Here is a 25,341-nt window from a genome sequence, read left to right on the forward strand (position 1 = left end):
CTAAGAATTCCGGTTTACAAGTTGTCGGTGTCAGCGTTATTGGACTGAGTAAGTACGCAGTGACCCTTTTCTCCCCAACGGTGCTCCCCACTCACCATCACTAAGCCCCGGGGCACTTCCGACTACCCATGGAGGGGTTGAACACCTGGCTGCCATTCCATCGCCACCGGGCGCTCCCAACAGCAGCAGTGGTATTCCACCTTACCACACACCGTAGGTGGCGTCACGAACTCTAACCACAAAATCTCCTGTAAATACCCCCCTTTTATTTCGGGTGACCGCGCGACCCCTCCCTGGTCCGTAGACCCCTCGAGCCACCGAGGATCCGGATCCGAGCAGCAGCCTGGCTACTGGCGCTGGGGCAGTACACAGGCAAATAACGACACAGGGATGTAGTCTCAAGGTTTTTACTCACTGTAGCAGGTTCCAAGGTAACACGACTAGTCAGTGACCACCTTTGGAGTGCTGGGTTCCACTGTGATGGGCTCCAGTCGATCCAGGTAGTTCGGAGGTCAAGACCGATGCACCTTTCCAGTATTCCTTTCCTGATCGTCTTCCTGCACAGACTTCTCAGTCATGGGCCATTTATATTCATATGCTTTCAACCTCCTTGTAAAATGTAGAATAAAACTGTATTTACAAGATGCACATTAGTATAATATGGTAAAATATTAAATTTTGTTTTAGTTATAAAACAAACAAACTTAATAACTAAGACTTTATAAACCTTCATGCTGTTTTGCTCGCTGCATGTCTAAATATAAATCGAGACACATACAAGTGGAAATGTGTCAACACTAATTAAAAGTTGAGACAAACATGCAATGGCACCAATCATTAAAACTGTCCTGTTAGGAGGATTCTTTGTATAAAGTGTCAGGAGAAATGCTTAATTTTCTTAATTTTTTTTACAGTTTTCTGTATTTTTTACTATATTTCTATTGTATGTAGGTGTCAAAATGATAAGGTGTGACAATGACAGGGCTATATGTGTGTTTTTCAGGCTCATGCGTCACTCAAATAGTTTGGAAAGAAAAATAAAGTTACATTTTATTGTATACAAAGGATGTCACAGTACTTTTAAATAACATGACATTGATACTGTGATGTGCATATTATTGTACTGGTATATAACCAGTGAAACAAATATAAAAACCGATAATTCTATATAAAATCTGCTAAATATGATGTGACAGAACACCTACACCTACAGTATGTCTTTCTTTTTGGTATATTTGTTTTGTTTTGACTCTCTTAGACACTGCTTTTTCAATTCTAAACTTTTTCTTCATTTTCACCACTTTTTTAAATCTGTCAAAATCATAGTTATCTTGGCATATCAAGAAGCAATAGAGCTGTCATTAAGTTATTTCAACCCGGCACACCTACTTTTATAATGAAATTACTTGCAGCAGTTGGTAAATGGTCCTACCATTCATGTCTCTGCCCTAGCGTTCCGAAGTTAGCCCTACTCTTCAGGAATCTGCTCTACCAATCAGAAATCTGTCCTACATTCAGAAGTCTATCCTACCATTTAGAAATTATCCCAATAATTTGGGATTCTTCACTACCATTCAGGAGTCTGCTCTACCCTTCTATTCAAAAATGTGTAATTCAGGAATATATCCAGCCATTTAGAAATTGGTCCAATAATTCGGGATTCTTCTCTACCATGCAGAAGTCTGCCCTACAATTTAGAAACGTATCCTACTATTCAGGAATCTGCTCTAACTACCATTTAGAAGTCTACCCTGCTATTCAGAAGTCTGTCCTGCATTTCAGAAGTCTTCCCTACCATTTAGAAGTCTGCCTTACCATTCAGGAGTCTACCCTACCATTCAGAAGTCTGGCCTACTATTCAGAAGTCTGCCCTACTGTGCCACACCCGTGCCAGGAGCCGGGCTGCTCGGATCCGGATCCGGACCCCGGGGGTCATGCGACCACTCGACTAAAGGGGGGGCTATTTATAGGAGATGGTGTGGAAAGTTCGTGACGCCACCCATGGTGCGTGGTAAGGTGGAGTACCACCGCTGCAGTTGGGAGTACCCGGTGGCGATGGTGTGGGCAGCCAGGTGTTTAACGCCTCCACGGGTAGGGGGAATGCCCCGGGACTCGGAAATGAGGACAGGGATTTGCCATTGAGGTGGTAAGGGTCACTTGTGTACTCAGTCCAATAATGCGGACACTGACAACTGTGGTAAACCAAAGTTCTGGAGACCGCTGCCGCTGGGAGGGAGCACGCCTGGATCCCGTGCCTGTTGGTGTTGCCTATTAGTCTGTGACCTTTGCCGAGGCACCTTGTCTTCTAATTGGTCCCTATAGTGTGAAACTAATCGGGTCCCGCTCACCAGTATGGCTAACTGGGTGAGCTTGCTCTCAGAGTTCATGCTTGGGATTTTCTGGACCGTGTGTGGGGAAAGTTCTATCTCCCTCATTGCGCTACTACCCCAATTTTGGAGCAGGTGGAGAACGAATCTTGACGGCTCCATCCTTGTCGGGTAAATTGTCAGGATGCCTGAAGCTTCTTCCTGACCTAGGGTCCACGTACCCCGTCGTGCCCTTGCCCCTGCCCGGTGATGGCACAAGGCCGTCGGCTGTCCTCCTTGACAGTCCGTACCCCTTGTCACGATCCCCTGCGACCGGGGTCCAGCTCCTACCAGGCCCAGACCAACGTCTGCCACCTAGTAATTCCAAGGAGCCCAGCTCCTGACCTCGTCTCACTTTCACCTCCAACACTTCTCTGTCCTCCTCCTGACACTCCTGACCCCCCTAAAACCAACCCCCCAAGTGGGCGACCCTATTCCACTCAGGCCGTCCACTGGTGTGTCCGGTGGGTGTGGTGCACAGTGTTCCTAGGATTTTGATTAGCTTGTTCTTGGCAACACCAAAGGTGAGGGACCCGTAACCAAGGAGGAGATGGATATTGCACAAAGGGCAGATTGCACAATACCCTGTGATGACCTGATAGGCCAGGGCGTCACACTACCATTCAGAAATCTGCCGTACCATTCAGAAATCTGCCCTACCATTCAGAAATCTGCTCTACCATTCATACGTCTATCATTCATGACTCTGCACAACTATTCAGAAGTCTGCTTTATCATTCAGGACTCTGCCCTAATACTGTATTCAGAAGTCTGCTTTATCATTCAGGACTCTGCCTTAATATTTAGAGGTCCTTTTATCATTCAGTACTCTGATCTACCATTCAGGCATCTGCCTTACCTATCAGAAGTCTGCCTTACCATTCTATTCAAAAGTCTGTAATTCAGCAGTCTATCCTATCATTTAGAAATCAATCCAATTATTTGGGATTGTTCCCTACCAATCAGAAGTATACCCTACTATTCAGGAGTCTGACCTCCCATTCCTGAGTCTGTCTTACCATTCAGGAGTCTGCCCTACATTTCAGAAATCTTCCCTACCATTCAGAAGTCTGCCGTACCATTTACAAGCGTATCCTACTGTGACGACATGGACACTCGGCGTCTAGCATGGGTTAACTTTTCTCAAATTCAGCCAGACATGAAGACAGTTTGTTTATAGATGGGGATAATCCCTTATTGTTCTACAAGACTCTTGGGAGTTTAGTATTGAAGTTTTTGTTGACTCATGTAATTGTTTTGACACCCATTGAATTACGATATGTTTGCTGGATGCGATTTAACTTAGCTGTTTCTGCCATTGACCATTATTACTGGGATATTCTGTATACAGCTTGAAATTCATCCAATAAGAGAAGCAACCTTGCACAACCAATCTGATAAGGGCGCAGTATATCCTAAGGGAAGGCTATGGCTATAAAAGGGGACTTCTTGGAGTCACCAGGTGTTGATGGATGTTGCATGATCCAGTCTAAGCTCTTAGGAGCTGGCTAGGGGATCAGAACCAGGATGCCTTGTGGACTTGGTCTAGGGACTTTGGCTCCAACTAGAGGATCGATTGGCTACATGGCTTCAATCTAGGGACTCCGATTCCGATTGGAGACCATAACCGCAGTCTAGGGATTTCGACTCTGGCTGCCATGATTATATCATATCATCATACCAGAGACTACGTAAGGAAGAAACCCAGGTTGGGACAATCTAGTCACCTGACTACAGACGTTGCTGACCTCAGTTAGCTTCCTAAATCTGGCATTATTCCATTCTCGATGGGTGCCCGCCGAAAGCGGGGTGCTGCTGGTTTGGAGTAAGTAGCCCTGGAAGCTCTAAGGCACAGACATTCTAAATCCCTGGTGAGCCAGCAGAAGGGTGAGACTCTGTTGCCTGTTACATTTGTGTGTTTTGCTGGTTATGTGCTATGTGCTGTTAATTGTTTGGGGATCCAGTAAAGTCTTAATATTGTGATTCCCTCACCCTGTGTTGTCTCAGTAGTGTTCCGCCCACGGTTAAGGAGGTCGGGCGTTCAGTTGGGATGAGCCCTGGGCCATGCTGTCTTTCTAAAGGCGGCCGGGCTAGCGGACGAGAGCACCCACTGACCCCCGTGTCTCCATAGCTGCTATTCAGGAATTTTCCCTACCATTCAGAAGTCTTCCCTACCTTTTATAAGTATACCCTCCTATTCAGGAGTCAGCCCCATCATTCAGAAGTCTGCTCTACCATTCAGAAGTCTTCTCTACCATTCAGAAGTCTGCTCTACCATTCAGAAGTCTGCTCTACCATTCAGAAGTTTGCTCTACCATTCAGATGTTTGCTCTACCATTCAGAAGTTTGCTCTACCATTCAGAAATCTGCCTTACCATTCATGAGTCTGTTATACCATGTAGAAGTCAGCCTTACTATTCAGAAGTCTGCCTTATCATTCAGGACTCAACACTACCATTCAGGAATCTGTCCTAGCATTCAGGACTCTGTTTTAACGTTAACTAGACTGTCCATTTAGAAATTTCCACTACCATTCAGGAGTCTACTTTACCATTCAGGAGTGTGCCCTACCTATGAGAAGTCAGCCTTACCATTTAGAAGTCTGCCAAATATTCAGAAAACAGCTTTATCATTCAGGACTCTGCCTTACCATTCAGAGGTCTGCCTTTCCTATTGGAAGAGTGCATTATCATTAAGTACTCTGACCTACTACTCAGGAGTCTGGCATACCTATAAGAAGTCTTCCCTACCTTTCAGAAGTCTGCCTTACCTATAAGAAGTCTTCCCTACCTTTCCAAAGTCTTCCCTACTTATCAGAAGACTGCTCTACGCTAAAGAACTCTGCCCTACCTATCACAAGCCTACCTAAAGGTCCAGTCACACTAAGCAACTTACCAGCGATCCCAACAACGATAGGGATCGCTGGTAAGTTGCTAGGAGGTTGCTGGTGAGATGTCACACTGCGACGCTCCAGCGATCCCACCAGCAACCTGACCTGGCAGGGATCGCTGGAGCGTCGCTACACAAGTTGCTGGTGAGCTCACCAGCAACCAGTGACAAGCCCCCAGCGCCGCGTGGAAGATGCTGCGCTTGGTAACTAAGGTAAATATCGGGTAACCAACCCGATATTTACCTTGGTTACCACCGCACGGAGCTACACGTGCAGAGAGCAGGGAGCAGCGCACACTGAGCACTGGCTCCCTGCTCTCCTAGTTACAGCACACATCGGGTTAATTACCCGATGTGTGCTGCAGCTAAATGTGCACAGAGCAGGGAGCAGCGCACAATGCTTAGCGCTGGCTCCTTGCTCTCCTAGTTACAGCACACATCGGGTTAATTAACCCGATGTGTGCTGCAGCTACATGTGCACAGAGCAGGGAGCAGCGCACAATGCTTAGCGCTGGCTCCTTGCTCTCCTAGCTACAGCACACATTGGGTTAATTAACCCGATGTGTGCTGCAGCTACATGTGCACAGAGCAGGGAGCAGCGCACAATGCTTAGCGCTGGCTCCTTGCTCTCCTAGTTACAGCACACATCGGGTTAATTAACCCGATGTGTGCTGCAGCTACATGTGCACAGAGCAGGAGCCGGCACTGACAGTGAGAGCGGCGGAGGCTGGTAACAAAGGTAAATATCGGGTAACCAAGGACAGGGCTTCTTGGTTACCCGATGTTTACATTGGTTACCAGCCTCCGCAGAAGCCGGCTCCTGCTGCCTGCACATTTAGTTGTTGCTGTCTCGCTGTCACACACAGCGATCTGTGCTTCACAGCGGGACAGCAACAACTAAAAAATGGCCCAGGACATTCATCAACAACCAACGACCTCACAGCAGGGGCCAGGTTGTTGCTGGATGTCACACACAGCAACATCGCTAGCAACGTCACAAAAGTTGTTCGTTAGCAGCGATGTTGCTAGCGATGTTGCTTAGTGTGACGGGGCCTTTACCTTTCAGAAGTCTTCCCTATGTATCAGAAGTCTTCCCTACTTTTCAGAGGTCTGCCCTACCTATCAGAAGTCTACCCTGCCTTTCAGAAGTCTGCCCTACCTTTCAGAAGTCTGCCCTACCTTTCAGACGTCTACCCTACCTTTCAGAAGTCTGCCCTACCTTTCAGAAGTCTGCCCTACCTTTCAGAAGTCTGCCCTACCTTTCAGAAGTCTACTTTATCTTTCAGAAGTCTGCCTTACCTTTCAGAAGTCTGCCTCACCTTTCAGAAGTCTATCCTACCTTTCAGAAGTCTGCCCTACCCATCAGACGTCTGTCCTACCTATCAAAAGTCTGCCCTACCTATCAGAAGTCTGTCTTACCTATCAGAATTCTGCCTTACCTATCAGAAGTCTGTCTTACCTATCAGAAGTCTGTCCTACCTATCAGAAGTCTGCCTTACCGATCAAAAGTGTGTCCTACCTATCAGAAGTCTGTCCTACCTATCAGAATTCTGCCTTACCTATCAGAAGTCTGTCCTACCTATCAGAAGTCTGTCCTACCTATCAGAAGTCTGTCCTACCTATCAGAAGTCTGTCCTACCTATCAGAAGTCTGCCTTACCTATCAGAAGTCTGCCTTACCTATCAGAAGTTTGCCTTACCTATCAGAAGTCTGTCCTACCTATCAGAATTCTGCCTTACCTATCAGAAGTCTGTCCTACCTATCAGAAGTCGGTCCTACCTATCAGAAGTCTGTCCTACCTATCAGAAGTCTGTCCTACCTATCAGAAGTCTGCCTTACCTATCAGAAGTCTGCCTTACTTATCAGAAGTCTGCCCTACCTTTCAGAAGTCTGTCGTGCCTTTCAGAAGTCTGCCCTACCGATCAGAAGTCTACCCTACCTTTCAGAAGTCTGTCCTGCCTTTCAGAAGTCTGTCCTGCCTTTCAGAAGTCTGCCCTACCGATCAGAAGTCTGCCCTACCTTTCAGAAGTCTGCAGTACCACTGGAGAGTTTTAACGCTTTGTGCTAACTACTAAAAACTACATAGTACTTTTGTCATTAAAAAAATAAACAAACAAAAGAAATAAAAAATAAAAAGGCCAAACATTCTTAAAAATAGTTTTCTATGAGTATTGATAAAAAAATATCCATCTCTTGCAGTGTTTATACAGAAGGAGTGTATGTGAACAATGGTGTGTCTGTGAACAATGGAGGTGGGTGTGTAGGGTGCTGGAAGCTATTTCTTGTGATTTAGGCTGGCTCCACAATGCAGTTTTATCCTCACACAAAACATGTCTAGAGGGGACCATTAGTCAAACAGGGGCCAAAAGAGTATCTTCCAGTTTCTTGTCAGGATACTTAAGTACACTGATAAAAATGAAGTATGGAATAGCGTAGTAGACTGTGCTATTTTCATAGATGGGATCCTGTAAAAAATATTTCCATTAAATGGATTCAAAATTATTAGCCTATGGGTTACAGATGTAACTGTATGGCATCCATCACAGATATCCATTCAACAGATACGTCATGAGATTTGTAATAGCTTTTCATGAAATATCTATTAAACGGATACCATTATAGCTTAGGTGTGACAGACGCCTAATAGTGGCATCTGTTACCCATAGGCAGCATCATCCCGGAACGAAAGTCCTTAAAGACCATTATAATAGCGCTATTCTTCATAAAATGGTGCATCTTATGTATTTTCCATCTGCTAATTTCTCCTTATATTTGTTTATTTCTAGGATATTTTTCAGAGAATAATCTTAAATATAAAGTACTGGAACTTCCCTACAAAGGAGGTAAACTCAGTTTATTACTAGCCCTCCCTGCAGAAAATGCCGAAATAGAAGACTTGGAAAAAACTCTGACAGGAGCAAGACTTAAAGAATGGAGCAACAATATGAAGGAAGAACGTGTTGAAATCAGTCTGCCCAGGTAACGCCTTATATTTTACATGAGTGATGCCAATATTAGACTTTATTTTCCGAATCCAATATCTTCAGGAGGGAATGAAAAGAACTGGCTCATATTAGGAGAAATAAGTATATTTCTCTGAATATACTGTATATATTGCAAACTTTATTATATGTGTTTGTACTATTGATTTATACAAAGCTTGTGAAACAAAAATAGCCCTTTAAAATAAGTATATTTGAAAAAACAAAATGGGCAAAGGGGTATACTTTGATACTTTGATATATATATATATATATATATATATATATATATATATGGTAAATCAATTTAATTTATCCCTAATCCTGTTACAAGGAACCCTATCAAACAGGTGACGACAACTATGATTAGTTTAAAGGGAATAAACCACCAGGTTTTTGGCCTATAAACTAGAGGCAGTGCCATAATGGCACTAGGATGCTGATTAGAATGATACCTTTAGCTGATAAATCCAAGTCTTGACTGGATTGTAAAGGTTGCTTTACACCAGACAATCTATCGTGCGATAGATCGTCGGGGTCACGGTTTTTGTGACGCACATCCGGCATCGCTGGCGATGCCGGCCTGTGTGACACCGCCTAGCGACGCAGTATCGCTCACAAATCGTGAGTCATGTACTGGTCGCTAGGTTCCATAATATCGTTTAATTTAGTTGTTCATCGTTTCCGTGGTAGCACACGCCGCTCCGTGTGACACCACAGGAACAATGAGCAGCTCACCTGCCCCCCGCCGGCTCTATGTGGAAGGAAGGAGGTGGGCGGGATGTTTACATCCTGCTCATCTCCGCCCCTCCTCTTCTATTGGCCGGCGGCCGTGTGACGTCGCTGTGACGCCGAACGTCCTTCCCACTCCAGGAAGTGGACGTTCGCCGCCCACAGCGTGGTCGCACGAGAGGTAAGTATGTGTGACGGGGGTTACCGACTTTGTGCGCCACGGGCAGTGATTTGCCCGTGACGCAAAAAGGACGGGGGCGGGTATGATCGATTGTGAAATTGCACAATCGGTCGTACCGTGTAAAGCAGCCTTAAGAGTGTGAGATTGTGAGTAATGTTTGTTTAAAGATCTGAAAATGACGTCTTTTGTGCAGTGCCTTGAGCTTTCTGGCTCGGGTCTTCTGTAATCATTCCTCCCCCAGTTGCCGGGCTTTTTTCTGTTTAAATTTCTCCCCTCCCCATAGCCATTAGCGCTATGTCCAATGTGTGCGCAGTACTATTTACAAGTTCTTCTCCAAGTAGTCATTAAAATGCTGCCAGAATCCGCGCATGCGTGTACAGCTGTCTAAAGCTGCATTTTACTGAGGACTCTGTGGAGATTACTATGAGCGATGGTGCATGCGCTGATAAAAAAAAATAAAATCTGCACATGTCCCACTGCCGCCGCTCATATTCATCTTTACAATGTCTTCAATAAAATGGCGCCGGAGATTGTGGTAAGCACATGTGCTGACTCCAGCATCATTTTATTGAAGACTTGGAGAAAAATGTGAAAATAGTACTGCACATGCGCCGGACGTAGCGCTAATCGTGATGGCAGAGGGGAGAAATTTAAACAGAGGGAGGCTGGCAGCCAGGGGAGGATTCATTACAGAAGACCTGACTCACAAAGTCCCACCCCAAAGCTCAAGGCACTGCACGAATCACGTCCTTTTCAGATGTTTGGACAAAGATTATTCTGCAATTAAGACTTAGATTTATCAGCCAAACATGTCATTTTAATCAGCATCCTAGCTGGTGTCATCAATGTTTTACATCAATGTGCCATCAACATTTGGTCTATGCATACGTTAGTACAATGAGTGTGCCATCAACACTTAAGGGGGCTTTACACGGTAGCGATATCGCTCGCAATTTCTAGTAAGTACCCGCCCCCGTCGCGCATGCGATTGTTTGTGATCGCTGCCGTAGCGAACATTATCGCTACGGCAACGTCACACGTACTTACCTGGTCGTCGTCGTCGCTGTGACTGCCGAACAATCCCTCCTTCAAGGGGGAGGGACGTTCGGCATCACAGCGACGTCACCGCAACGTCACTAAGCGGCCAGCCAATCAAAGCGGAGGGGCGGAGATGAGCAGGATGTAACATCCCGCCCACCTCCTTCCTTCCGCATTAGGGCTGGCAGCAGGTAAGGAGACGGTACTCGCTCCTGCGGTGTCACACATAGCGATGTGTGCTGCCGCATGAGCGATGAACAACATGGATAAACAACCCTTACCGATTTTTGAGTTTGGGACGACCTCTCCATGTTGAACGATTTTCACCATTTTTGAGGTCGCTTAAGGTCACTGGTCAGTGTCACACGCTGCGATATCGTTAATGATGCCGGATGTGCGTCACTAACAACGTGACCCCGACGATAAAACATTAACAATATCGTAGCGTGTAAAGCCCCCTTTAGTCTATGAATACATTTTTACAATGAGTGTCATCAAAATTTTTCACAGATGAAAAAATAAATAAATTCCAAAGCTTTATCTATCCATTACTATGTTAAATATATTCAGCACAAGAGGCCATCTGTGTGCTATACAGTGGAACGTTGGATTACGAGTATAAATGGTTCCGGGAGTGTGCTCTTAAACCAAGTTACTCTTATATCAAAGCAAATTTTCCCATAGGAAATAATTGAAACGCAGACAATTCGTTCCACAACCCAAAAATATTTACTGTATTTATGCAAACTTATTACAGTAATACAAAATAATGTACTGAATTCATATAAAATTATTACAGCACACTAATACAAAATACTATACAATACAAAACATAGAAAGCAAATTAAACTGCACTTTAGCTTACAATAAAATTGTTGGTGTGTGAGAGATACAGCACCAACACAGAATGGTCGTGCACTACTGCGCGTCACTAGCGGTACCGCATATGCCCAGGGTATTTTACTTGCCGGTGATTCAATCAAGAGCGGGGTGCGTGTCACAAAACAAAGTCCAGAGATGATGATGAAAGAAGAGAGGGAACCGCACTCCTTCGCTGTGCTGGAAATTTTTTATTTAAACAGGTGCAAGGTAAAAAGCTGGAGGCAACCTGTATGCCTGCTCCTGTAATGGACTCTTTCATCATCATCGTGTGAGAGATACAGTATAAGCAATGTGCTGTATTGGTTAGCAGAAAGAAAGTACAATAATATAATATAACATGCTATATAGTATATACTGTACTGTACAATGGTATACTGTATACAATATACAGTACATATGTACAGAAAGTTACCCCCAGTACGGGTTAGAGCATGGTGAAAGGATGGAACTGGAAGTGTGCACAGTGAGCATTTGCTCTTCTTGCAAATCATTGCTCTTAAACCAAGTTACAAATTTGTTAAAAGCTTTGCTTGTCTTGCAAAATGCTCTCAAACCAAATTACTCTTAATCCAAGGTTCCACTGTATGTGTTTTTCACCAACCCATAGACGTTGTTTGGTACTTTTCATCCATGTGTGACGCCCTGGGAAAACCAGGTAGTCACAGATGACTTTACCCCCCACCAAGCGTACAGGAATAGCCTCCTCCTTGGGAATTAACACCACACATCCCACACTCAGGAACATCAGCCACAAATCCTAGTCGCCCCCCCATGACAGCCAGGACATACCAGTGGGCGGAACCAAGCATATGGGAATGCTCACCTAGGGGTGAGGTGACAAGGGGTGGGAACCAGAGAGTTTAGTTCAGTCTGTTGGAGTTTGAGGGTGGAGTTGAGGAGCAGCGGTGACAGGAACTGAAGTGCAGTGTGGTTAGGGTTGGAGCCCTTGGACCATGGGAGGACCGACTAGGTGGCAGATGGCATTGTAGGGCCACAGGCAACGAGATCCGGTCGCAGGAGACCTGAAGTGGACCGGAGCAGGGTTGTAGCCCGCCGGTACTGACGACGGGAATCCGGTTCGGAGGCCGTGCACAGGCGGAGTACCTGGACCCTAGGACGAGGCAAGCTTCAAGCCCCTTGTTACTTGATCAGCGGGACAAGGTACCAGGCCTTGTTCCCGAGAAGAGAAGCCCAGATAGAGCAGACTGGGAACCCAACGTGGGGGATAGGGTGTCCGCCAAGAACCCATTGAGATCCCACGGGTCAGTGTTTGCGGGCAACGGCTCCCTCTGCTTACAAAGCTGCACGGGAGCGGATTTCTCTAATTCCAAGCGGGTTTAATCAACACACAGCAAGACACAAGTGCAGGAGGAAGGGCCCCTACCTTACCAACCCGTGTGCGGGACCAGCACACCCCTCCAGAGGCAACCGGCATCCGGCCTTGGTTTACAATACGGACTCTGTGTGAATTCTTCCTAAGTGTGAGTACACTAGTGTCATCCGGTCCAACCTACCGACGGCGCCCCAGCACTGCTCCCAACCTACACCTTGGTCCTGGGACTACACTTCCCCTACTGTGGAGGGGATACCACCTTGCTGCCCCCCCACACCATTGGTCCCAGACGCCGGCCCCGAGAGGCAGCGGTGGTGCCACCATCCCATCACCGCAACCCACGGGTGGCGTCACAGACAATCTCCCCTGTAAATACCCCCCCTCTTTCACTGTGTGCGTGGACGGGCGGTTGCACGAGCCCCGGGTCCGGTCACCACTCGAGCCCCAGACACGATCCCGGACCCGAGCGTCACTTGAGCAGCCCCGGTTGCAGCAGCGGAGGCGGCTTCCATCCGCGACACATGCTGATGGAGGAAAACAAACTTTTGAACAGACACATGGCCACGGAAAAAAAACAGACATGTAAACAGCACCAAAGTCTATAATGGATATGTGCCGTATCCATAAAAAACAAGGATAAAACACTTATGTGTATCAAGGACGTCTGACTGAGGCCTCACACTCACTTTTGGCTGACTGTTACATATTTGAAGGGTATTTTTGTGGAATGTGATGGAGCGCCTTCTACAGAGAGGTGTAATGGGATGCTGTCTCATTAAAAAGGTTTGCATGGTTTGATGATGATGGTAGGACATTGTCAGTCATGGGTCTCCTGTGTTTGCCCTTTGGAGGCTGTCCACCCGGGGCAGGAATGCTGGGCGAATGAAGGAAGACGAGACTGTCTCTCAAAGAGGGACAAAGATCACGGGTATATGAACGCCACTGCTAGCAGTCCCACCTGTCCAGTGTCAGATTGGGGAGCCAAGGGTCCATCAGTAACAGTGATAATGGGTCCCACTGGACAGCTGCATGTAAATGTACATTACCCTCATTCACAAATATACTTTTGCTTCAATATAACACTATTCTTGGTAGTGTATTAAATTAATGATTAAATTCCATCTCTGTCGGTACATGGTGAATCAAGTGCATTGTGCCAACTACTGCTCATTTAGGGTGATGGGAGGCCCACTTTTGAATAGGGGATGTACCTGTTCCCCTGGGGGCCAGTCCAAGCTTGCACCTGTCTGAAAAGTAGAAGAAGCAGAATTTAAATTCCAAACATGGAGCTAAATGGAGTCATGTGAGACTAAATCCTGTCCCTGCTACGATACTGTATATCAGCTCCGGCAATGCCTGTGAGCAAGGATAGTCTAAAGGCCTCCTCCAAATGTCCATATAACACGTACGTGGCATCAGTGTGTCCATTTTACCAAGATAGAATCAAATTAGAATGCATCACACATACGTGTCCATATTACACATATACAGCACACGTAAGGCATGTGGATGAAAAACGGACATACCTCCACATGGTTTGCACTGACATATGGTCCATGTAAAAATATGGACATATGAGCAGCCCCCTTGTTTATAATGGGTACATGTGGTATCTGTGAAAACAAACAAAACGGAAAATTACATTCAAAAGAAGAAGAGGACATCCAGTGGACAAAGGCAAGGATATGTATAAGTCCGTCTGTATTTAATTCATTAAAAATTGCCACTGTGGTACAAGCACCAACCGATCTCACGGGATGAATGATCCATCACGTTTCAAAAAAAGGTAGTTATGTCTTATCCATGGATAAGACATAACTACCTTTTGTTGAAACGTGATGGATCATTCATCCCGTGAGATCTGTTGGTGCTTGTGCCACAGTGGCAATTTTTAATGAATTAAATAAAGACGGACTTACACTTATCCTTGCCTTTGTCCTCTGGATGTCCTCTTCATCTTTGGAGTTTATGCAGCCCCAGCCTTTATGTTTCCTTGCGGACAGCGTGATACACTCCGGATCATTTGGATATGGTTATCTGGCTATTTATGTGTTTGGTTTTCAGAAATGGAATCTATATTTACTGGACATAAGGACAGGTGAAGGAGGTCTAACAGAGAGTAGGACATGTCCAGAGTGGAGTTTCGTCTAAATAGAAAATTAGATAACAGATTAGTTCTTGTAGTAGCCCGGAGCTGCATTCATAGTTCTGCTGATTGTTGGAAACAGTGACGTCTACCATGCCATACATGGCTGGCTTACAAACCTGCCGAAAGAAAGACAACTGTGGCTAATATCTGATTATACAGGATAAATGTAAGGGAAATATGCTAATCTATTTGTAAAGTTGCTCAGGTCTTCATCTCTATGTAAATTGTGTTCAAAAGTGTGAATAAGCGCTTAAGACTGGTAGGAAAATAAGAAAATTCATGACCTTTTGGCAACGTCTTGTAAACTATTTTTTTTTTGGGTAGGTTCAAGATAGAACATAAAGTTGATTTAAAGCAATCTCTGCTTCATCTGAATGTAACGGATGTCTTCAATCCAAAGTGCGATCTCTCTGGAATAACAGGTGCCATAAATAATTCTGCTACTGTACTAATCTGCATCATGCAACAATTAAATGTAATTACACATCACACTTAGCAAATACAGTATATTAAAAAAGCTGAATGGCAGAAGAGAAAATCCTAATAAGACTGGATATAAAGTGGCAGGAACGTTAGTGTGAAGAAGTCCATAAATACACTTTCTACACTACAGTCCTGACATGAGTTATAGACTCTGCATTCTCTCCCTGTAACAGAAATGGTTTTAATCGGATGCTTGGGCCTTTGCCACAGCTCCTAGCAATTAAGCTGAAAATACCAAATATCTAACAGCTCGTATACAATGCAATCTTCCAGTAAAATTGAAATAATAGTTTAAAGCGTTAACATCACTAATAGTAAAAAGGATACAGTGTTTCTAAAAACAAGCGACTTTGCAATTAAATGTACTTGTTCTTAAAGAGTATCTGTCAGCAGGTTTTTGTTACCTCCTCTGAAGGCAGCATTATGTAGGGATAGAGACTCTAAATCCAATGGTGTATCACTTAGATTACTCGGTGCAGCCATTCTGACACAATCAAAGCTTTTTGATATAGTAAAGCAGCAGAGCTGAGATAGTGTCCTGCCCACGCTAAGCTCTCAATAGAGGTTGCACATTGACAGTGAGGTGTCAGTCAGAAGGGGGGGCGTGCCAAACTGCAGTGTGTGTGACATTGCAGTGCACCAATGATAATCACTAGGTCATACAGTAAATCCTTTAATATAAGAAAACAGCACACAGGGTGATAAGAGAGATAGAGCTGATTTTTGTTTTTTAGCCCCTACAGCATGCTGTCCTCAGATTACATAGAAAAAATCTGCTAACAGATTCCTTTTAAAAATCTCAAGAACAGATTTTATTTTAATTTAATATTTAATGCTCGTTGTCCAGGTCACTAGCCACTACCATAGTCTCTCAGTGGCGCCCACCACAGTGCTTTTAAGCTCTTAATAACAGAGTTTGTAAGTGCTATTTTATACTGTAACATGATTGTCGTGTCACCATAAGTCCTGGAACAATATGATTATCGCTTATTACAATGATAACGCAGAACTACTATTATCAATGCAGTTTCTGGTGTGATTTTCACACCTCCGTGTTTTCACATGCACTCAGTATCGGTTTAACCCACACATGTGTCTGTGTGATCCACACAGAAATATATCTATTTTTTAGTGTCAGCATGGATGAAAAGGGCTAATAGTAGCCTATGGGTCTGTGAAAACCACATAAAGCACACATATGTCATCCATGTGACATCCGTGTGCAGTCTGTGTGACACGGACCAGAATTAAATACATTCAACAAATAAAGGATTTTTATGTTAAGGCCCCGTTAACGATGTATCGCCGGGGTCATGGATTCCGTGACGCATATCCGGCATCGCTAGTGACGTCGTTGCGTGTGACACCAACGAACGGCCGTTAACGATCAAAAATACTCACCTTATCGTTGATCGTTGACACGTCGTTTATTTTCAAAAAATTGTTGATTGTTGCAGGACGGCGGTTGTTCGTCATTCCCGAGGCAGCACACATTGCTACATGTGACACCTCGGGAACGACGAACTACAGCCTACCTGCGGCCGCCGGCAATGAGGAAGGGAGGAAGTGGGCGGGATGTTACGACCGCTCATCTCCGCCCCTTAGCTTCTATTGGGGGGCCGCTTAGTGACGCCGCTGTGACGCCGCACGAACCGCCATCTTAGAAAGGAGGCGGTTCGCTGGCAACAGCGATGTCGCTAGGCAGGTAAGTCCGTGTGACGGCTCCTAACGATTTTGTGCGCCATGGGCAGCGATTTGCCCGTGACGCACAAACAACGGGGGCGGGTGCTTTCACCAGCGATATTGTTAATGATATCGTTGCATGTAAAGCCCCTTTTAAAGATGTGGAAAGACGATAGACAGATAGATGGAAGGATAGGTAGATGGATAGAGAAAGAGAGAGCGATAAATAATAGTTAATAGATATATTTTACAGCTATTAGCTAAAAAATGATTGAGAAAAATGACATGGGTTCCCCCCAATTTTTGATAACCAGCAAAGGTAAAGTAGACAGCTGTGGCCTTATATTATCAGGCATATTACGCTAATTATGATGGCTATTTGGCCTTTCTCACCCTAAAAATACCAGGGCGCAGCTACCGCAGTATTTGGTGCATACACTAGATGTGCCCAATTCTGCTTCGCCTTGGCTCTTCCCAATTGCCGTGGTGTGGTTGTAGTAGGGGTAATGGTTTTGTGGAGCCCTGGACTAGCCAGGTCGTCACAGGTACTACAACACGACACCCCCACCCCGAGATAGGCACATCAGTCAGACACAAAATCCTTGTTGCCTCCCTCCAGGGGCTGATGTCCACACCAGGTGGGGTGGAGCCAGGCGGTTGGCCCCACCCACTGAGGAGTTCACAGTCCTGGAGGCGGGAAAAGGAAGTCAGTTAGAGTGGAGAGAGTGAGAGTTGAGTTAGGGAAGTGAAGGAGAAGGAGTGAAGGAGTAGTGGAGGAGCAAACTGACAGTGTTCGGGTACGTGGCCCGGGCACTTAGAGCAAGGTTGGCAGATGGTGGTGGCCGTCTGCAGGAGAGGAAGATCAACGCGGAACCGTAGGACCGGGGACGGGCGGTGGCCCGCCGGTACCGAACCGGGGAGCGAAGTGAAGCCAGCACAAACCGGCAGGGCCTGCGGACCCCGACCAGGCTTGGAGTCGCTGTTAATAAGGTCAAATCAGTCAGTGACCGGAACCCCAGGGGTTTCCTAGCAGCCAAGACCCGATTGAAGGCAACCGTCCAACCAACAAAAGGAAATACAGCTACCGCCACAGCTAGAGTTCCAAGGGCCAGAGCCTGCGGGCAAAAGGGCTCCTCCGGCACATACATACGCTGGGGAGTGGGTTACCGGTGGGAAGCCATCGGGACTGAACATCCACAAAAGGTGCAGGGAAAGGCAGCCACCACCAACCGTCCGGGAGAAGCCACAGCAGCCGGCTGCGGGACCCGTCCATCCAGCCGTTTGGTTTACCAGAGACTACATTTGTGGCTGAGTGAGTATAACCGTGCCTTCCGGCACCATGCTGCGCAGTCCCCGCGACTCTGCACCTTGCCAGCCCTGCCTTCCCGTCACCTCACCGGGCCCCGGGACCACCAACCCCTACCCACGGAGGGGGAAAACAACATCCCAGCTGCTCCCTACCATCGCTCCCAGGATCCCCGTCAATAGCAGCGGTGGTGCCCAACCTCACCACAACCCGTGGGTGGCGTCACGGACCAAATCCCCAAACCAAACTACCCCCTTTCACTCACGGGCGAGGAGCGCCGCTCGAGTCCCCAGATCCGGCCCACCGCTCGAGCCACCGAGCAGCAGCGGCAGTAGCGCTGGACCCGAGCGTGGTGAGCGCAGCGCCCCGCCGCCCGCGACAACTTGGCGTCACGAACAGGATTTTACCGTTCTGCCGGCTGGTAGAAGTGCGCCTTGTGTCTCGTCGGCGGTGTCCGGACGAAAAATTTCAGAATCCGATATCTTGGGCGCGAAGATTTTCCCGCTCGAGCGTCTTCTCGAGCAGTGGAGGCGCGAAAGACGAAGCCCCGCCCCTGAAGAGGAGGTGCTGAGAAAAGACCAAGGGAGGGTGGATGGCGTCTGGCCGCATGTACACCGAGGCCGTAAATACAGGGACGCCAGGACTCTGTCAACAACCCGGTTCCTGGAACTCTGAAGCTGCGGTACCATGTCAACCCCGCCTGCACCGCCCGCGGCCCAGCAGCCCGCGCCCGGGACCATGGCGTGGATGAGGGCCCGAGTAACTGAGTCTAACCAACGTCATCGGAATCATATACGTCTCCTGGCGGAGCAGTGGACCACCGAGGTGGAAGCTCTAGTTGCGATTGCCCAGATGCACGAGATGGGAGCCGACGTGATGGAGCTGGTGAGTGACCCACGCCTCCATGTCCCACAGGGACCGGCCGCTGCGGCTGGGAGACCCGGTCCGATCCTGACCCTTGTACCGTCCCTGCCACCACCCATGGGGCTCCCCGGCGCTAACCTGCCTGACCTGCTGCCCCGTGCTATGGCGGTGGGGCCCGAGATGCTGAGTGCTGAGGGCCCGGAGGTCGGAGAGCTGAAGGAGGCTGCGGGCTCGGATGCCGCTGCAACTGGTAACGATCCACCTGGCGCGGAGGAGGTGCCTGACCGTGAGGGAGTTAAGAGTGATGATTCCGGGCCCGACACAGAGCCAGTTTCGGAGTCCGAAGAAGCGGGTGGGAGTCCTCGCCGTGGCGGTGGGCCGGTAGCTTTCTATATCCCGCACGCCGGTGGAAATGGATACCGGGCGCCCCTTTCCCAACAGGCCTGCCACCGCATGTTTGAAATATTGACAGCGGAGGGTGAGGCCACCTCGGAGGAAGAGTCGGAGTAAGGCAGCGGTCCCCCCATTGCACCATTGTCCCCATTGGGACCACCAGTACCGTTAACCTGTAAGTGAATGACTGTGAATCAACCGAGTAAATCATCTGATTATCCGTCCGAAGAGAACCGTCCCCGTTGGGACAGGAGTTGTTGTCCCCTGATTAACCGATGATTACTCCCCACCGTGCATAAAAAACTGCTTATGGACATGCCTGAGAACTCGCAGGAAACCCACGAACTTGTGGGATTGTAAATAGGTTGGGGCATGTTTCCATTGCCGCCTCCGGAGAGGCTGATTTGGAGGATGTGCCTGGAGGAAAGAGATGGCCCAGGCCCGCCACTACCGTAACCGGTGGCGATCCTCCAGGGGTCAGGGGTCCCCCATGGATGTGGGGTCCCCTGAAGTGGCAGTCGGGTGCGAGACACCATACCCGTTCCCGCTCGGGCAGCCTGGATCTGGACTGGGGTCAAGGGGTGCTGCCCATTTTCTTAGGGGCAGCATCAGGGCCAGGTTGCTTGGGTGGAAGAGCGGAATCCGTCCGTTGTTATTAAACTGTATACATATGTTTTGCAACGTTAAAGTACCATGCCTCCCGTTAAAGGAAGATTTATAAATATGCTTTTGTTGAATGTTTTCACATGTTTTATATATTTTGCAGTTGAAAAATAAAACCGGTGATGGACGGGCAGCCCGCGGACGGTCTGCATTTAACCAAGGGGGAATGTGGCGCCCTGGACTAGCCAGGTCGTCACAGGTACTACAACACGACACCCACACCCAGAGATAGGCACATCAGTCAGACACAAAATCCTTGTTGCCTCCCTCCAGGGGCTGATGTCCACACCAGGTGGGGTGGAGCCAGGCGGTTGGCTCCACCCACTGAGGAGTTCACAGTCCTGGAGGCAGGAAAAGGAAGTCAGTTAGAGTGGAGAGAGTGAGAGTTGAGTTAGGGAAGTAAAGGAGAAGGAGTGAAGGAGTAGTGGAGGAGCAAACTGACAGTGTCCGGGTACGTGGCCCGGGCACTTAGAGCAAGGTTGGCAGACGGTGGTGGCCGTCTGCAGGAGAGGCAGATCAACGCGGAACCGTAGGACCGGGGACGGGCGGTGGCCCGCCGGTACCGAACTGGGGAGCGAAGTGAAGCCAGCACAAACCGGCAGGGCCTGCGGACCCCGACCAGGCTTGGAGTCGCTGTTAATAAGGTCAAATCCGTCAGTGACCGGAACCCCAGGGGTTTCCTAGCAGCCAAGACCCGATTGAAGGCAACCGTCCAACCAACAAAAGGAAATACAGCTACCGCCATAGCTAGAGTTCCAAGGGCCAAAGCCTGCGGGCAAAAGGGCTCCTCCGGCACATACACACGCTGGGAAGCGGGTTACCGGTGGGAAGCCATCGGGACCGAACATCCACAAAAGGTGCAGGGAAAGGCAGCCACCACCAACCATCCGGGAGAAGCCACAGCAGCCAGCTGGAGGATCCGTTCATCCAGCCGTTTGGTTTACTAGAGACTTTGCATACATTTGTGGCTGAGTGAGTACAATCGTGCCTTCCGGCACCGCGCTGCGCAGTCCCCGCGACCCTGCACCTTGCCAGGCCTACCTTCCCGTCACCTCACCGGACCCCGGAACCACCAACCCCTACCCACGGAGGGGGAAAACAACATCCCAGCTGCTCCCTACCATCGCTCCCGGGATCCCCGTCAATAGCATCGGTGGTGCCCAACCTCACCACAACTCGTGGGTGGCGTCACGGACCAAATCCCCAAACCAAACTACCTTCTTTCACTCATGGGCGAGGAGCGCCGCTCGAGTCCCCGGATCCGTTCCACCGCTCGAGCCACCGAGCAGCAGCAGCGCCGGACCCGAGCGTGGTGAGCGCAGCGCCCCGCCGCCCGCGACAGTTTATGGGGTTGATGTCAGCTGTGTAGTGTCAGCTGGCATCAAGGCCTAGTGTTAGTAAGGGAGAGGCGTCTATCATACACCCCTATTACTAATCCAGTAATCCAAAAAGACACACACAAGAAAATAATTTGTTTTACTATACAGTCCCCGAAATTTCCCTCGTTTATCATTTTATTAAAAACAAAAGCCTATGCAGCTCCGCTGTAGTCCAGGGAATCAACTGTACTCCACCAAATTTGTTGTAGTCCGAAAATGGATATCTGAAAAAAACACAAACATACAGAAATAAAACAAGACACTTACCATCATTCACCACTTTATTCAAAAGAAAAAAAAATCCAGCTGATCCAACATAGTCCAGGGATTCTCACAAACAAATCAGAGCATCGTTCTGACACTCCATCGACTCTGCTTACAGGCAATTCTGTGTCTCTGATGAGTGGTAACATCTTACAACCTGTAGATTTGTAATGCATTATAAAAAATAATTTATGTAATATTCTATTTTATCAATTATCCCAAAATCGTTTTCAGATACTTCCGACTTGTACATTTCAAAAGTGGTTCAGAAGGTTTCTATTGAAGTAAATGAAGCTGGAAGTGAAGCTGCTGCATCAACAGGTTATAAACAACATAAAATACACTATTAAATGTATATAAAGATAAATACACCACCATTCTGATATAACACATTAAAAACTGTCTTTCGTAACTTACAGTATACTTATGATGTGTTTTAGACACTTGTCTCACTTTGTTTGGCAAGTGGGTGTGGTCTCTCTGGCTTACTTGGTATAGGTATAGGTATAGGTATGCAAGATCATGCATCAGAAGACGGGTGCACACTTCTGGCACAAAGTAATAGGTGGTGTAAATTAGACAGATTTATTAATCAGCATGAACTATTTTGATAAAATTGGTGTATTTTAAGACTGTTGAGATTACAGGGCATCTGTCAGACCCGCAACACACATCCGTGTAATTTGTACGTGTGTGGTACGTATTTGCACGTACCGGAGACACGTACACACGGAGACCCATGTTAATCAATGATAGATGGCACACACACGTAAAATCGCACGGAACGTGTGTCCGTGAGGTAAGTACGTGTGTGCGCTTTTCTACACGGACAACATGTCCATTTTTGGCCGGCAGCACGCAGGCACGGACCCGCTTTAGTCTATGGGTCCGTGCCTGCACGTACCGCACACGGAGTTTGTCCGTGTTCAGCACGTTTCGTGCTTGTGCATTTTTACACTAGCGATCTTATTATTTTTTTTTTTTTAAATTAAAGTCAGTATACTTACCTTTTTTTCTGCTGTTCTCAGTCATACATTGGCGCTCGGTTTTTTTCTTCCCCCGGCTCATACCGCTCCCCGATCACCAGCGCGGCGAGGAACAGCTGTGCAGAGAATACGCGGCAACAATTACTTTGAAAATGCCGGCCGCTCATTAATCAATCTCGTATTCCCTGCTTTCCCCACCCACCGGCGCCTATGATTGCTTGCAGTCAGACACGCCCCCCACGCTGAGTGACAGCTGTCTCACTGCACCCAATCACAGCAGCTGGTGGGCATGTCTATACTGTGCAGTAAAATAAATAAATAAATAATTTAAAAAAATGGCGTGCGGTCCCCCCCCATTTTAATACCAGCCAGATAAAGCCATACGGCTGAAGGCTGGTATTCTCAAGATGGGGAGCCCCACGTTATGGGGAGCCCCCCAGCCTAACAATATCAGTCAGCAGCCACCCAGAATTGCCGCATACATTAGATGCGACAGTTCTGGGACTGTACCCGGCTCTTCCCGATTTACCCTGGTGCGTTGGCAAATCGGGGTAATAAGGAGTTATTGGCAGCCCATAGCTGCCAATAAGTCCTAGATTAATCATGTCAGGCGTCTCCCCGAGATTCCTTCCATGATTAATCTGTAAATTACAGTAAATAAACACACACACACGAAAAAATCCTTTATTAGAAATAAAAAACACAAACATATACCCTGGTTCACCACTTTAATAAGCCCGAAAAAGCCCTCCATGTCCGGCGAACTCCAGGATGGTCCAGCGTCGCTTCCAGCTCTGCTGCATGGAGGTGACCGGAGCTGCAGAAGACACCGCCACTCCTGTTACCTCCACACAGCTAATGAAGGCAATAGCGCGATCAGCGTTATCAGGGGCGTGTCTGACTGCAACCAATCATAGGCGCCGGTGGGTGGGGAAAGCAGGGAATACGAGATTGTTTAATGAGCGGCTCACATTTTCAAAGTAATTGTTGCCGCGTATTCTCTGCACAGCTGTTCCTCGCCGCGCTGGTGATCGGGGAGCGGTAAGTATGAGAGAGGGCTGCTAACTTCAGTCACTCGGGGGATTAGCGGTCACTGGTGAATCTTTCACAGGGGACCGCTAATCAGTACGCGGCACACAGACAGAGCCGCGGCATGACGATGAAGTCGGGTGAAGTTCACCCGAGTTCATTCTCATCGCGCAACTCTGTCTGCTGTCAGCCGACATGTATCAACGACATTGTGCAACACACAAACGGACATTCCACACGGACATTCCACGTACACATACACGGGCATTTTACACACAAACACGGACATTTTACACGTACACACGGCTCGCATACGCCATCGCACGGATGCCATACGTACCGGAGAAACGCCCCAAAAAAACGGAGCACGGACCCGAAAAATGGACCATAAGACACGTACGTTTTTTGCGGAAGTGTGTTTTAGGCCTCAGCAGGTTTTTGCTATGGTCAATGAGGACAGGCAATGAGGCACTTGGGAGTTTGCCCTCTATTGATAATTTACTGCTGATAAAACACTGATTTAATTGAAACAAAAACAGACAGCCTAGTAAGTGACACATTGCCGTAAAAAGCGTCACAACCCCTGCACCATGCTGCTCTCAGATTACATAGCAAAAAACTGTTGACAGATTCCCTTTAAGTAGGCATTATTGATAAATATGCCCCGAAATAATTATGTTACATCCACATTTCTATATATGTAAAACAATTAAGAGGAGGCCTTATAAACTTCTTCTGTAAAGACAGCCTGTTATTTCTTTTTGACAAGGGATATAACATTTTCCTTTTTAGGATACAGCCGGTCATATTCAGTGAATTATCTCGCTGAGACATACAGTCGGCGAGATATTTCTGTATTCTTAGACATTCCCAGTGCAGACAGTGGGAAAAGCGTGAAACAATTTAATGATATTTTCTGTTATGAGAAGTTGAGTGCTTCTGATCTGTTCCCCATGTTGCAATTCTCAATACCTATGTGCTGCGGCACAGCGCCTAGAAATGATTTTATTTTCTGTACTAGTGGTGTCACAAAGAAGGGTGCCCTAATGTAGGAGAGTCTGAGTTCCCCCCTTCTGCATACTGTAAGAGGCCATATTGGATAAAGGGGCAGGACAATGGCGCCTTCCATGGTCTTATTTACAAATAAGCATTTCGATGTACCGTTATATATCATGAGCAGCGTGCAACACAGATGAGCTCGGACACAGGTTTTCAATTAACCCAGCCAATAGGTTCACAATAATCTGTATTCTGCTCCACTGCATGGCACCATCTAGCCTGGAGACATGGAAGCTGGAATTCATTACACAGAGAAGGAGAATAAGAACACAGACCGGAGGAATATGGGATTTGTAACTAAATAATAGTTCTTACTAAAATGATCGGACACAATTACCTAGTAGAAAATAAAAAGTGTAAAAATGAAGACAAATTCCTTTTCTGTCTCTTGTAGGCATGCATGTGGCTGCAATGAGCATGACAAACCACAGCTTTGTGGCAGATCGACCATTCTTGTTCTTCATCAGACACAATCCATCAGGTAAGCTGATTTTAGGCACAGAAGAGCGCTGTGAAGGTCATTTAACTCTTTGGCGATACGTATGCTGAAAAAGAAGAGAGAACAAACGATCGAAGCCCAATAAATTTTATACAAAAATAATTTTTTATTTTGCAAGTGATGATATAAGTGTTACAGTGGGCACAATTTATGCATCATTTATGCTGTAGATACTGAGCACA

General features: G+C 47.2%; 1 protein-coding gene across 1 annotated transcript in view; it reads left to right on the top strand.

The window, feature by feature from the left end:
• Positions 1-25,341, top strand: part of SERPINI2 (serpin family I member 2) — a 101,527-nt gene that overhangs the window by 63,883 nt on the left and 12,303 nt on the right. Inside the window, exons 5-8 of the mRNA XM_075338562.1 lie at positions 8,042-8,234; positions 14,876-14,973; positions 21,821-21,907; positions 25,055-25,141. Of these exons, the coding sequence (XP_075194677.1) occupies positions 8,042-8,234; positions 14,876-14,973; positions 21,821-21,907; positions 25,055-25,141 (465 nt within the window). The remainder of the gene's footprint in view (positions 1-8,041; positions 8,235-14,875; positions 14,974-21,820; positions 21,908-25,054; positions 25,142-25,341) is intronic.

This window comes from Anomaloglossus baeobatrachus, chromosome 3 (assembly GCF_048569485.1).
Source record: "Anomaloglossus baeobatrachus isolate aAnoBae1 chromosome 3, aAnoBae1.hap1, whole genome shotgun sequence".
In the NCBI taxonomy this organism is placed as follows: domain Eukaryota; kingdom Metazoa; phylum Chordata; class Amphibia; order Anura; family Aromobatidae; genus Anomaloglossus; species Anomaloglossus baeobatrachus.